At 43.4% G+C, this 13,358-nt stretch overlaps 1 protein-coding gene across 1 annotated transcript; it reads left to right on the top strand.

Annotated features, from left to right (window-relative positions):
• Positions 1-463: 463 nt before the first annotated feature.
• On the top strand, positions 464-13,358 carry LOC110290685. The gene is made up of 3 exons (XM_021157343.1): positions 464-616; positions 1,097-1,269; positions 11,215-13,358. The coding sequence occupies exon 3, from the start codon at positions 11,222-11,224 to the stop codon at positions 12,212-12,214; it is 993 nt and encodes a 330-aa protein (XP_021013002.1). The 5' UTR covers positions 464-616; positions 1,097-1,269; positions 11,215-11,221; the 3' UTR covers positions 12,215-13,358.

Here is a 13,358-nt window from a genome sequence, read left to right as displayed (position 1 = left end):
CCTATAGGGTTGCAGATCCCTTTAGCTCCTTGGGTACTTTCTCTAGCTTCTCCATTGGGAGCCCTGTGATCCATCCAATAGCTGACTGTGAGCATCAACTTAAATACGTTTTTAATAAATGTATTTAAAAATTAATGAATAGGAAAGGCAGACTGCTATGCTCCTTGGTGCAGGCAGGAAATAGGCCCACAGATCCACCCTCTGTCACAAGGCACAAGGGGATAGAGTCATACAGAACACCACCTAGGGCCACACAGCACAGCTGCTGGAGGAAGAATACAGCCAGGGACGTGCAGACAGCCATGCTCTGAGGCACAGGTGGGGAAAGAGGCTCAGAGACATGCTGATTGGGCTGTACACACACAGAGTCCACCTACCATCACACAGCCCAGCCTGGATGGAGGAAGTCATCCAGAGACCCACCCACCACCATGCCATAAAGCTAAGGCAGGGAGATACACCAGAGACCTGCCTGCTTCCTCAAGGCTCAGGTGGGCTATAGAGACACAGAGGCCTGCCTAGACACCTAGCACCTGCTTGCAGCCTGCCAGCAGAGGAGGATACCCAGAGGCCCACCAGCTGTGAGGCCTGCCTACAGCAGGAGCCACTACTCTGTGCAAGTATGTGGTAGACAGATAGGAGAGAAAGAAAAGATCAATTTGAGTATTATGAAGAGAGATGGAACTGGGGACATGAGGGTGGAGAGGAACAGCCTGTTGTGAGCCCAGTTACCTGGGATCATGTTGAAGTCCCAACCCATTGTGGAGTTTCTGCCTTGCCCTGCATTGCAGAAGTTGCCACATAGGCTGCTCTTGCTTCAATGCACTTAGTGAAAATCCCTCATCAGAGTTGGGAGTTCTGCTTTTGCCTGTTTTAAGTTTTATCTTCTCTAAAAAAGGGACTATTTTTGAAAACTGGAAACCTATGCTATCAGCTGCCAACATGAGACTGTCTGCTTAGCAATATTGACTTGAGGTGGGTTTTGTGGGGTTATTTTTCCCCTTTATATTCTGTGTGTGCGGTAATAAAGTTGAGCCTTGATCAGAACATTGTCTTGCCTCTGTTCTTCTCTCAATCCCTTCCTTTTCATTTCCAGCCCTCCTCTCAGGTGATCCCTTCTTGACCTAGAGCTACTAGACAGCCACAGGTGGCACCTGAGCAGGGACCTGAAAACAGAGGCCTTGCGGAGAAACACTGCTTTGGTTAGAGCCTCCACAGAACAAAGTGAAAGCAAAAAGAAAGTCTGAGTACCGGTAAGCAACCAAACAAGTGATTCAATGAGTTATTACCTCTTCCTCAATGTCTGGTTGATAGCAAATTTTAATTTGGGGTGCATTATCTTTGCCTGCTGTTGTATAGACTATACTCAAGGAAACTAGGTTGAGACAGTGCACATCCAGTGCCAACTCACCTGAGACAGTTGCAGCACAATGGGGTATCAGACCCGGACCTTTGGTTAGTGATATTTATTTTGAGATGCCCCCACCCCATCCCACCCCACCCCACCCCACCCCACCCCACCCCACCCCATGTAAGACACCAAGACGCAGATTAATGGAAAAGCAAGAGGTTTATTTTCAGGAGTGTTGAAGGTTGACGTTCAATTAGTCCCTCAAGGTGAGTTACTAAGAAGGTGGCCCCGAATGGTTATTACAAGCAGTTTTTATACTTTTTAGGGGCACAGGTTACATTAGCAAGGTTACAGTTCAAACTTATTGACTAACCATATTGACCTTTAAATCTATTGTCTAGCAAGCATGACACATATTTGAACTCTACCTGGGATGTTTCAGAGGGTAAGATAACTATCAGTCAGGATATTCTGAGAAATTTTTACTCAAGAGTGTTCCTGTGGGTGGAGGATGGAACTTGGCCTAGTCTTGATTCCAGGCAGGAGGGGAAGCTGTAAGGAGAGTGTAGGACTGGAAAACCCCTTAGGGTCCCTCATTCCCCTCTTTTTCTTGTACAAGCTCCAATCCTGGAGCTACACTCAGGGGTCTTGATTAACTAACCCATATTCTTCAGGTCCTGTCCTCAGGGTCTCATATTGTTGGCCAGGACCATCAGCTGCACTGTTCTTATTATCTATTTTATGAAGGCTATAAGCTCCTTCAATATGCAAGGTCCAAAGAGTAACAATAGAAGGAGAACATTTAGGAGTCCTAATAAGGTTGATATGAGGGTGGTTAACCAAGTGGAGAAATTAAACCAAGTCTCAACCAGCCCTGCCTGTTCTCTTTCTCTCTTCTGCTTGGCTAGCCCTTCTCTCACTTTGGCCATTGAGTCTTTAACAACCCCAAAATGGTCTGTATAAAAGCAACACTCCTCAGCTAAGGCAGAACATAGCCCTCCTTGCTGGAGGAAAAGTTAAATCTAATCCTCTCCTATTCTGTAGTACTACTTCTGATAATGAAGTCAATGATTTTTGAAGGTGACTGATGGAGGTTTCTATTCTCTCTATCTAGATCAATGGCTACATCTAGACTGTCATAATTTTTCCCTTGTAAGATCAAAGTGGAGGTCCTGGTGGCTGCCCTGGACACTCCCAACCCCAACAGAAGGGAGACAGTGAGGGCTGTAACAGATTTGGTGGATGGGCACATAGGATAGGGGAAGGAACCAGAATCCAAAGTAACTATCAAGCAGTCATGATCAAGGTCGAGTGATCTTGAGCCTGAGAGGATTGTCCATCTTCTGTACCATCCATCGGGGGTCCCTGGAAAGTGGGGGCATCTGCAGGTTTCACACAGGAAACAAGCACCCAGGCAGCAATATCATCCACCTTGAGGGCTGTGGGAGTTGCTAGCAACACCAGGAAGGGTCCCTTACACTAGGATTCCAGCAACTATGCCCAATGCCTCCTTATGTAGACCCAGTCAGCAGTCTGAAAGCAGTAAGGGGGATCTCTGGCATTTCTGGAGCATTTAAGGAAACAGTTTGGGCCACATCTCATGTTGTATTGACTGAAGGGCTTGGAACCTCAAGAAGAGGCTCCTATTAGTGAGTTGTGATAACTCCAGGGAGGGTCTAGTGGACACCAAGGGAGTTGGGGTACAAAACAGGATTTCAAAAGGAGTCAGATTAAAATGGCAGGGGTTGTCCCTGGCTCAGAACAGGGCCAGGGCAAGGGCAAGAAGCACCACCCAGTCAGCACCAGTCTCCAAGTTCAATTTAGTTGAGGTTTCTTTTAGGGTTCTGTTCATTCTACCTACCTTGAGCTCCGGGGATGGTATGCACAATGGAGCTTCCAATTAGTCCCCAATGTCTCTGCCAATCCCTGATTTACCTTAGAAACAAAAGCAGGACCATTGTCTGATCCAATTACCTTGGGCACTCCAAACCTCGGGAAAATTTTTCTCTAATATCTTCTTGGCTACCATGGTAGCTGTTTCCTGCTGGGTGGGAAAAGCCTCAACCCATTCAGAGAAAGTACCCACAAACACTGGAAGGTAACCATATTTACCTGGCTTAACTTCTACCTCCCAATAAACCCCAAGCAACTCTCCCCTAGATATCTTGCTCTGTTTGTTCTTAGCTGCATAAGCATTTACTTGCTGATATACCTTATACTGTTCTACAAGGTCCATTACATATACCTTAGATCCCTTGACTGCATGAATGAGCTTCTTTATCCCCTAAATGGGTCCATCTATACATTTGGTCAAATAAGTCCTCAGTGTGTTTTCTTGGGAGTATAATTTTTCCTTCTTGTGTGTGCCACTGCCCTTCTTTCTCTAGGTAGTAGTTGGTAGGGTGGCTGGCAATCTGAGTCCTTTCTTCTACAGTATATTCTAAGTGAGGCCATCCCTTAGTCCAGTCCCATTTCTCAGTGGGTGTCTCTTGCAGGCCCATAACTGGGATAGGATCCTGCATAGCCACTTCCCAAGTCACTTGATCTGCCTGGTTATTGCCTCGGGCAACTGAATCTCTTCCCTTCTGATGTCCTGGGCAGTGAATAATACTCAATTCATCACAGCATTCAAGAAATCCAATATTTTTCTGTTTGTTTTTTATTTCTCTTCCCTCTGATGTAAGCAGTCCTCTCTCTTGGCATATCGCCCCATGGATGTGGGCTATGGCAAAAGCATATCTGCTATCTGTGTAGATGTTACTTTTCTTGCTGGCCCCAAGTTTCAAGGCCTTGGTGAGGGCAATTAGCTCTGGCTTCTGTGAAGATGTGCCAGGAGGTAGAGGTTCTGCCCAGATGACATTTGTGCCATCCACCATGGCAGCATCTGCTCATCTCTGACCAGCATGGAGAAAACTGCTCCCATCTGTAAAGCAGTAACCTTTTTTTGTTCCAACAGGGCTCAGTCAGAGAGGTCTTTCCTCTACCCATGGGCTCTCCTTTTGGGCCAGTTATTTGTGGCCTATAGGGCAGGAAGTGTATCTGGGTCCTCATCTTGTAAAGTAAGTCTCACACCAACAGAGGGTAGGCACAGTCTGGGATGACTACCAATGAATAGAATACCTGGCCTATCCCTAGGTCTGCTGTTCTTTGGTTAGTCCATGAATACATTTTGGTGCCAGTGGCTCCTTGGACCCAAGATTTTTTCTTGGGAACAGGGTCATCAGCTTGGAGGAGGACTGACTGTTGAGCTCTGTCCACCAAGAATTGAGTGGGATTCCCCTCTACTCTTAGAGTTATCCTGGGTTTGGGGAGGGGGTCCAGACCCCATCCTCCCTAGTCGCTGTCTTCCCCCAGGGCTAACACCTTTGCCATTTGGAGGTGCTTTTCCCAAGGCCTGGGATTTCTTGCCCCTGGCTTCCGTTTGTTAGGGCACTCTTAGGCCCAGTGGCCCCTTTTCTTGCAATATGTGCACTGGTCCTTTTCAAGGGGGTTTCTGTCTCTTTTTGGTTGGAGTCTCTCTTCTCTGCTTTCCCTAACTACTGTAGCCAAGATTCTCTGTAAATTCCTTCCTTTCCACTCTTCTTCTTCTTCTTCTTCTTCTTCTTCTTCTTCTTCTTCTTCTTCTTCTTCTTCTTCTTCTTCTTCTTCTTCTTCTTNTCTTCTTCTTCTTCTTCTTCTTCTTCTTCTTCTTCTTCTTCTTCTTCTTCTTCTTCTTCTTCTTCTTCTTCTTCTTCTTCTTTCTCCTCCTCCTCCTTCCTCCTTCCTCCTCCTCCTCCCCCTCCTTCTTCTTCTTCCTTTTCATCTCCCTTTCATCTTCTTTCTTTCTCTTTCTCTGTTCCTTCTCCTCTGTCTTCCTGTTATGGTAGACTTTCTCAGCAACCTGCACTGAATCCCTCAACAACTTATCCTACAGTCTCTCTAACCTCTGAAGCTTTTCCCTCATATCTCTACCCTGATATCTCTACTAGCCTGGTCTATAAAAGCCACAGTCACAGTAGCTTTGTGCTCCTTGCTGCTGGGGTCAAATGGTGTGTACTGACAAAATATCTCCACAAGTTGCTCTAGAAAGGCCCAGGTGATTCATCTGATCCCTGTTTAACCTCACAAAACTTGGTCAAATTTGTGGGTCTTCATGTGGCCCCCTTGTGACCTGCCAATGGAGCCTGGTGGTAGACTTTCAGGTGCCCCTTACCTTCTGTCTTATTAAAGTCCGAGTCAGGTCTAGTCAGGAAAAACCTACTGTCAAAGACAGCCTGGTCAATTGATGGTGCCCCCATGTCTGAAAGGGCATTCTTTTTTGGCTTCCTGCATTATCCAGTCTTGTTCTTCAGTCATGAAGAACACTCTCATGAGTTGTTGGATATCATCCCAGGTGGACTGATGAGTAAATAAAACAGTCTCAAAGAGATTAATCGACCCCTTGGGGTTATCTGAAAAGTGTGTGTGTGTGTGTGTGTGTGTGTGTGTGTGTGTGTGTGTGTGTATGTGTAGACTTCCAGACGTACAAATCAGCCGAAGAGAAGATCCAATATTGCATATCCGGATTGCCCTTTTCTAGAGGCTTATATGACCTCAGTGGGAGAGCCACCATGGTATCAGGGGAGGTGGCTCTCAGACTTCAGGTTGCCATGTTGGGACTGTGAAGTTGGGGGTCTCCTCCTGCTCCTCTCTCCAGTAAAGGAGAGAGGGGTATAATGGCCATGGTTCCCTATGGGCTGAGGATTCTGGAGCCTGTGCTGGCACTGGCAAAATCATGGGGGCAAGGATAGGGGGATATAGAGGAGGGTCTTAGAGCATCAGGTCCATTGTTGAATGGTCTTGGAGGGTCGACTTCTTCTCAGGTCTGGATCCCTCCTCCCTGTGTTTCCTTTTTCCTGATGGCCAGAACCTGCAAGGTGGGTCCTGAGGAAAGAAAGGTTTTTATCCATGAAGGGGTGGGGGGAGGGTCCTCTTCTAGGTTCTTTCAGGCAACTAACTTTCCCTTTACTGCTGCTGACAAGTTTTCTCCTCTAGTGGTTAACGAGGTTAACAGGGTAGATTCAGTCTGTCAAATGTCCAAAAATGTCATCAGTCTAAGTCTAAGAACTCAGAATGAGAAAACCAACACTAGCAAACACAGAGAAAGACAAAGGAGAGAAAGACAAACACTGATAAACACAAGATGGCACCTGTTGCCAGGCTCAGTCTTTTCTCCTCCAATCAGTCCAGTTGGTGATTGCTCAGGGTGGGTGGGGGGAGTGTATCCTCAAATCCTAAACAAGACCCAAAATGTAAGACACCCCCCCCCCCTGCTCAGTCAGTGGTACTTACTTCGGCATGCCCTTGAGTGAGATAATGAGTCTCAGATTGATGCAAAAGGAAGAGGTTTATTTTCAGGAGAATTGGAGTTGACCTTCAATTAGTCCCTAAAGGTGAATTACTAAGAAGGTGACCCTGAATGGCTATTATTAGCAGATTTTTATACTTTTTAGGGGCACAGGTTACATCAGCAAGGTTACAGTTCAAACTTATTGGCTAGGCATATTGACCTTTAAATCTATTGGCCAGTAAACATGATATGCATTTGAGCTCTACTGGGACTTTCCCAGAGGGTCAGGTAACTATCAGTCAGTACATTCTGAGAATATTTTACTCAAGAATGTTCCTGTGGGTACAGAATGGAACTTGGCCTAGCCTTGACTCCAGGCATGAGGGGGAAGCTGTAAGGAGGGTGTGGGGCTGGAAAACCCCTTAGGGTTCCTCAGGGGCAGGGCAATACAAAAAACAAAACAAAACAAAACAAAACTCCCCACTTTTTGTTCGCAGCCTGAAGAGGAACAGGTTTTAAAAAGCAGGCATTGGAGAAATTCCTAATTCAAGTGTATTTATACTGTCATTGGTTCCTGGATAAGGGGACTTTAGATAAGGCAACCTTGGAGAGAGCTGGGGAAGTTTGAAGGAATGCCCAGGCACGTCCCACTATCTTCTGCCTCTGGCTACTCATAAAAGATGCATTGGTGATAATAAGGACAGGGGGCCTTCAAAGGCATTAGCTGTAGCCCCTGAACAACAATTGCAATTTAAGGTAGAGCACCTGTCAGAAAAAGCCCTGTCAGAATCTAAATAGATAAAGGTAGACCTTACAAGTTACTGAGAATAGCCGTAAAAGAAATCAGGGACACTGATGATAAATTAGATCCAGAAAAGTTAGCTGATTTGGAGGAAGAGGAGGCCAAATATCATAATGAGGACTGGCCTCCTTATGCACATTCTGCTCTGCCTATGACCTTCCTCATAACGTCAGCAGCAGCAAAAGATGTCGCCCAAGCAGACATACAAGTCTGCAAGTTGGAATTAGAAATTAAGCCGCAAAAATTAACTAACGAGTTTTAGCAATTAAAAAATGCATGAAGCATAGGGAAGGACAATGAATCTATGATATGTCAATCACTGCCGGAAAGAGCTGTGAATCAGGCTCGTAAGGAGAGGCAGATACTTCTGAAGTGTTAGCCTTCCCTGTGGTTGAAATAATTGACCAACAGGACAATCAAGTTAGACAATATCAGCCTTTGGAGTTTAAGGTAATAAAAGAACTAAAAGCAGCTGTGGCACTGTATGGGTCTACTGCCCCCTTTACAAAGGCTTTATTGGATACAGTGGTAGAAGCAAATTTAACCCCTAAGATTGGAAGACTATTTTTAAGGCTACACTGTCTGGTGGAGATTATCTTTTGTGGAGCTCTGAATGGCAAGATGCTCTGTACTGGCATGGTGAATATTCAAATGGGTAATGCTAATTGGGGTCTTAATATGTTCTTGGGGGAAGGTCAGTATGACAGTGATGCCAAGGAGGTTGGGCTGCCCACAGGAGTCTATGCATAAGTTGCAGTTGCTGCCCACAGTGCTTGAACTCAACTGCCAACTAAGGGGGACTTAAATGAGAGTCTATCCAATATAAAACAAGGTCCTGATGAGTCTTTTCAAGAATTTGTGGATCATCTACTAAAAGCAGCTGGTAGGATTTTGGGGGATCCACAAACAGGCCTGCCTTTTGTTAAACAGCTGGCATATGAAAATGCCAATACTGCATGCAAGGCAGACATATTCCCATATAAGACCAAGGCAGATTGTCAGGATATATTCATCTTTGTGCAGAAATTGGCCCATCTTATAATCAGGGTCTGGCAATGGATATTGTCTTGCAATGAACTATGGTACAAGTACAGGCTATGCTTTCATAGTGCCGGGGGATAAAGGATGTTTTAAGTGTGGTGGCACAGGACACTATAAGAAAGGCTGTCCAGAAAATAGGGGCATGGATAGACAGCCGAACCATTCCCCTGGAATCTGCCCTCAGTCCAAAAGAGGAAGTAACTAGGTCAATGAGTGCAGATCTAACACTGATAATCAAGGCTATCCCTTGTTGCCTAAGGTAAAACAGGATAAAACAGGGCTGGGACATTTTCCTTAATTGCCACTGTCATGCCTACACCCCATGCAGATAAAATTCAATGGTTGAATAACAATCCTGTATGGGTTAATAAGTGGCCCCTATCTGAAGAGAAAAGTAAAGCTATCACCTCACTAGCACAGGAGCAACTTAAGTTTGGACATTTTGTAGAGTCCCACTCACCCTGGAATATACCCATATTTGTTGTAAAGAAGAAATCTGGTAAATGGCACTTATCGCAAGATCTTAGAAAGGTAAATGCCACCATGATAAGCATGGGAACCTCACAGCCTGGTCTTCCTTCACCCCAAGATTGTGAGTGCTTTGCTTTCAGTGTTCCCTCTAGCAATTTTAAAGAACCTATGAAAAGATATCATTGGGTTGTTTTACCCCAGGGCATGGCTAATAGTCCTACTTTATGTCAAAAATTTGTGGTGTAGGCCTTACAGACTGTGCATATGCCATAGCCAAATATTTATATGATTCATTATATGGATAATATCTTATTGGCTGATAAAGATCCTCAGGAAATTTTATTATGCTTTGGAGATTTGAAAGAGCAATTAGCAAGCAAGGGATTACAAATTTCTCCTAAGAAGGTTCAGACCCATGAGCCCTATAATTATTTAGGGTTCAGGTTAGAAGATCAAGCCATTATTCATCAAAAAATATTCATACTGATCAGTTGAAGACATTAAATGATTTTTCAGAAGCTTTTAGGGGATATTTTGGCTTTTCCCATATTTAAAGTCAACTACAGCACAATTAAAGGCTTTGTTTCATATTTTAAGAGGAGAATACTCTTAAATCCTAGTCCTACATCCCTATGCAAATTATCATCAGAAGGTTCTCATGCTTTGGAGTTGGTGGAGAAAGTTATTCAAGAACAATTTGTGTCATTCCCTGCCATTGTATTTATTTTTTCCCACAGCAATTTTGTCAACAGGATTGCTGTGGCAAAATGCCCCTCTTATGTGGGTGCATTTGCTGATGTGTCCTAAAAAGAGTATAGTCCCTTATTATGAAACTGTTACTCAGATTATAATGATGGGCAGAAAGCAATCTCTTATTTATTTTGGCAAAGAACTTGATATTATTGTACAGCCTTAGAATGTGGAGCAAAATGAATGGCTTAAGCAAGAATAATGCTGATTGGCTTCTTGCACAAGTTGGATTTATTGGGACTATACATAATCATTACCCTCAAGATAGATTACTGAAATTCTTAAGCATTCATGAAGTTGTTTTTTCCAAGATTACCTCCCTAAGTCCCTTAGCTAATGCCCTTTTGATTTTTACTGATGGTACTTCTAAGGGTCGTGTGGGATATTCCTTAGGGGACCAACAAGTAGTGATGGATACACCTGGACTTTCTGCTCAGCTAGAATAGTTATTTGCCATCTTGTTGGTTATTCAGCCTATTGATAATGCCTTTAATCTTTATACTGATAGCCTTTATATAGTTCAGTCAGTTCCCTTGTTAGAAGCATGTGGAACCTTTTATGAAAATAGTCCTGTGGGATCTCTTTTCTCAAAAATTAATACCTTCATAGTTGTTAGAAAGAAATCCATTTTTTGTTGGTCATTTTAGATCTCATTACAATCTTCCTGGACCCCTGGCTCAGGGCATGATGTTATAGATCAGGCCCTTACTGTGGAAGTATTCCAGACTGACCCTGTTGTATCAGCCCAGCAGGATCATAATAAATCTCATTTATCAACTCATACCTTAAGACTTTGCCATAATATTTCCAAAGAACAGGCATGAATGATTGTGAAACAATGTCCTGAGTGTATTCTACTTTCTCCAGTACCATATCTAGGGGTTACTCCTTGTGGCCTAGTCCCAAATCAACTTTGGCAAATAGATGTCACACATTGTCTTGAAATTGGAAAACTAAAATATGTGCATGTTTGCATTGACACATGATCACGGTTTCTTTTTGCCTTCTTACATACCGGAGAGGCCTTTCAGAAAGTAATAGATCATTGCTTACAGGCTTTTAATATTATGGGACTAACAAAAGTAATTAAAACAGACAATGGCCCAGCAGATACAGAAAAAAAAAAATTGAAGGATTTTTCAGGGAGTTTGGCATCCAACAGAAAACTGGGATTCCCATAAGGCATTATGGAATGGGCCCATGGTACTTTAAAAAGTTGGTTAAATAAAACAAAATAAAACAAAAATGGGAGAGTTGTATCTTCCAAAATCCCATAGAGCACATCTTATTTTTACTCTAATTAGAATAAAATCTTTTTATTCTAATTTTTTTACAAATTGATAAGCAGGGTCACTCTGCAGCTGATCACCATTGGCTTCCTGAAACATCAAGAAATTATGCTATGGTAAAATGGAGGGACCCTCTAACTAATACCTGGTATGGACCTGACCCTGTCTATGGGGATGAGAATCTATTTGTGTTTTTTCACAGAAAGAAAATGCTGCACAGTGGCTGTAGGATCGATTGGTCTGTCGGTTGGAAAAGGCCCTTGTTGAAGATCTTGATCCTGGTGCAGCTTCTCATGATGAATGTTGAAGAATTATGGGCCCTTGCTCCCTCTCCTCCAATTTTATCACCTGTTGCCCAGGATGCTTTTGTTTTACCCACCATGTATTCTGGAAACCTGTCCTTGGGCTTACCAGCTTTACCCCACCTTGATCATTCTATCAATACCTCCGGATGGTGGAATCTTACTGACGTCCTTTGTTTTTCTTTTCATGAAAATTCCTCTTGTGTAAGACTTATATCTTATGATAGGTCTGGTGATTTTGTTCAGGGGTTTGCTCTTCCTCCACCCTATTTGCAGGGTACCCAACCATCTCAGCCATCCACAGCCTTTGGTACTTGTGGGGGATTGTTGAATTTTACCATACCTATGAATGCTTCTAGAGAGGTACCTTCCTCTATGGCCCATCGGACCAAGGATTGCCCATGGATGTGGGCTTCTGAGAAAGAATCTTTGTTCCCATTACAGCTGCCCCTCCCTTGGGGATGGTGCCAGTCCCTAGAAGAGGAAACTTCATTTAGCGTCTCCTCCAGTCTGACCCTTAAGTCCAGAGACTTTAAGAATTGGGGATCGACAGGTACCTCCCTGTTTGCTGATTGGTCCCTTTGTAATAAGTATACTTGTTTGGATTTTCGCCCATTTTTGTTTTTAAGAGATTCCTTTCTTTTTAATAGCTCCTGTGAATGGATTGGTTTTAACTATAATGGCTTCTCAGAGAAGGTTGTTCCCCTTTCTCCTGCACCTGTTTGTGTTACTTTTCCTTTTGTATTTTTAGTTACCAATTCATCCCTTGCTGCAGAGGAAGTTAATTGTAGTAGTGAACGGTGTTTATTGTCTCCTTGCTGGCATGGAAATTCTTCATCGGCAGTTTTGCTCCGTGTCCCATTTCAGCATAGGTACATGAAGGACATTTTTTACGAATAAAACTTGTGGTTCAATCTCAGGAGACTAGGGATTTTGGTGTTACAGTCACTATTGATTCAATAGCTGCAGCTGTCACCATTGCTATTATGCAGAATGTTGTAACTGGGAAGGCCTTGAATGATACAGTTAGTGCTTCATCACAGGGGTTTGTGACCCAGCAGCTATTGAATGGTCATTTACACAGGGTTTTGCCATTACAACAACAGATCAATCTTTTTGCAGAGGCGGCTGAGATACTTACCATGATGACCAACTTTGATTGTGACCCTAGTTATCAATCTCTCTGTTTGACCCCATTTTCAGTTAAAAACAGTTCTCTCGAATGAAAACGATTGACTTCCTTTATCAAAGAATGGTGGAATAATGAGTTTTTTTTTAATTTATCCCTTATTGCTAATTTGTTTACTGTGTATATTAAGGTTTTTAGATCTGGATTCCTCCTTTTTAGGTAAAATTTAGAATAATGTTAAGAAACTCTTTGACCCATCCTGGATGCACTCATGGGAAGTGTAGTTTTGGGTTTCCTCCTCTTGCTCCGATGCCTATTCAGCACAGGCAACATGTCTTTCATCAGAAGGACATCAAGGTCATGTTGGCCTTCCAGGATCAACACTTGACTTCCAAGTGTAGGTGAATGTGTGGCTTGCTCAGTTGAAGCATGAGACTCAATAATGAGTGGAGGGGTTCAGCAACTGATGGCTAGTTAGTTAATGATGGGTAAGAGTCCACAAGAATGAACCAATCTAAGACAGGCACATTGGCTTTTGTGCTGCCCTCTCCATATATAGGATAAGGTGAAAAGGCATAGCCTGTGTCACCTTCCACTTTTTTGTAAAGCCTGCTTTTTAAAACTAAAAAGGGGTAACTGTGGAGCTTTTGCCCTGACCTGCATTGCAGAAGTTGCCACATCGGATGCTCTGGCTTCAATGCACTTAGTGAAAATCCCTCATCAGAGTTGAAAGTTCTGCTTTTGCCTGTTTTAAGTTTTATCTTCTCTAAAAAAGGGACTATGTTTGAAAATTGGGAACCTATGCTATCAGCTGCCAACATGAAACAGTCTGGTCAGCAATATTGACTTGGAGTGGGTTTTGTGGTTTTCTTCCTTTATAGTCTGTGTGTGCTATAATAAAGTTGAGCCTTGATC

This window comes from Mus caroli, chromosome 1 (assembly GCF_900094665.2).
Source record: "Mus caroli chromosome 1, CAROLI_EIJ_v1.1, whole genome shotgun sequence".
Taxonomy (NCBI): domain Eukaryota; kingdom Metazoa; phylum Chordata; class Mammalia; order Rodentia; family Muridae; genus Mus; species Mus caroli.
The sequence above is the reverse complement of the archived record's forward strand: the minus strand, read 5'-3'. Positions and strand labels throughout refer to the sequence as shown.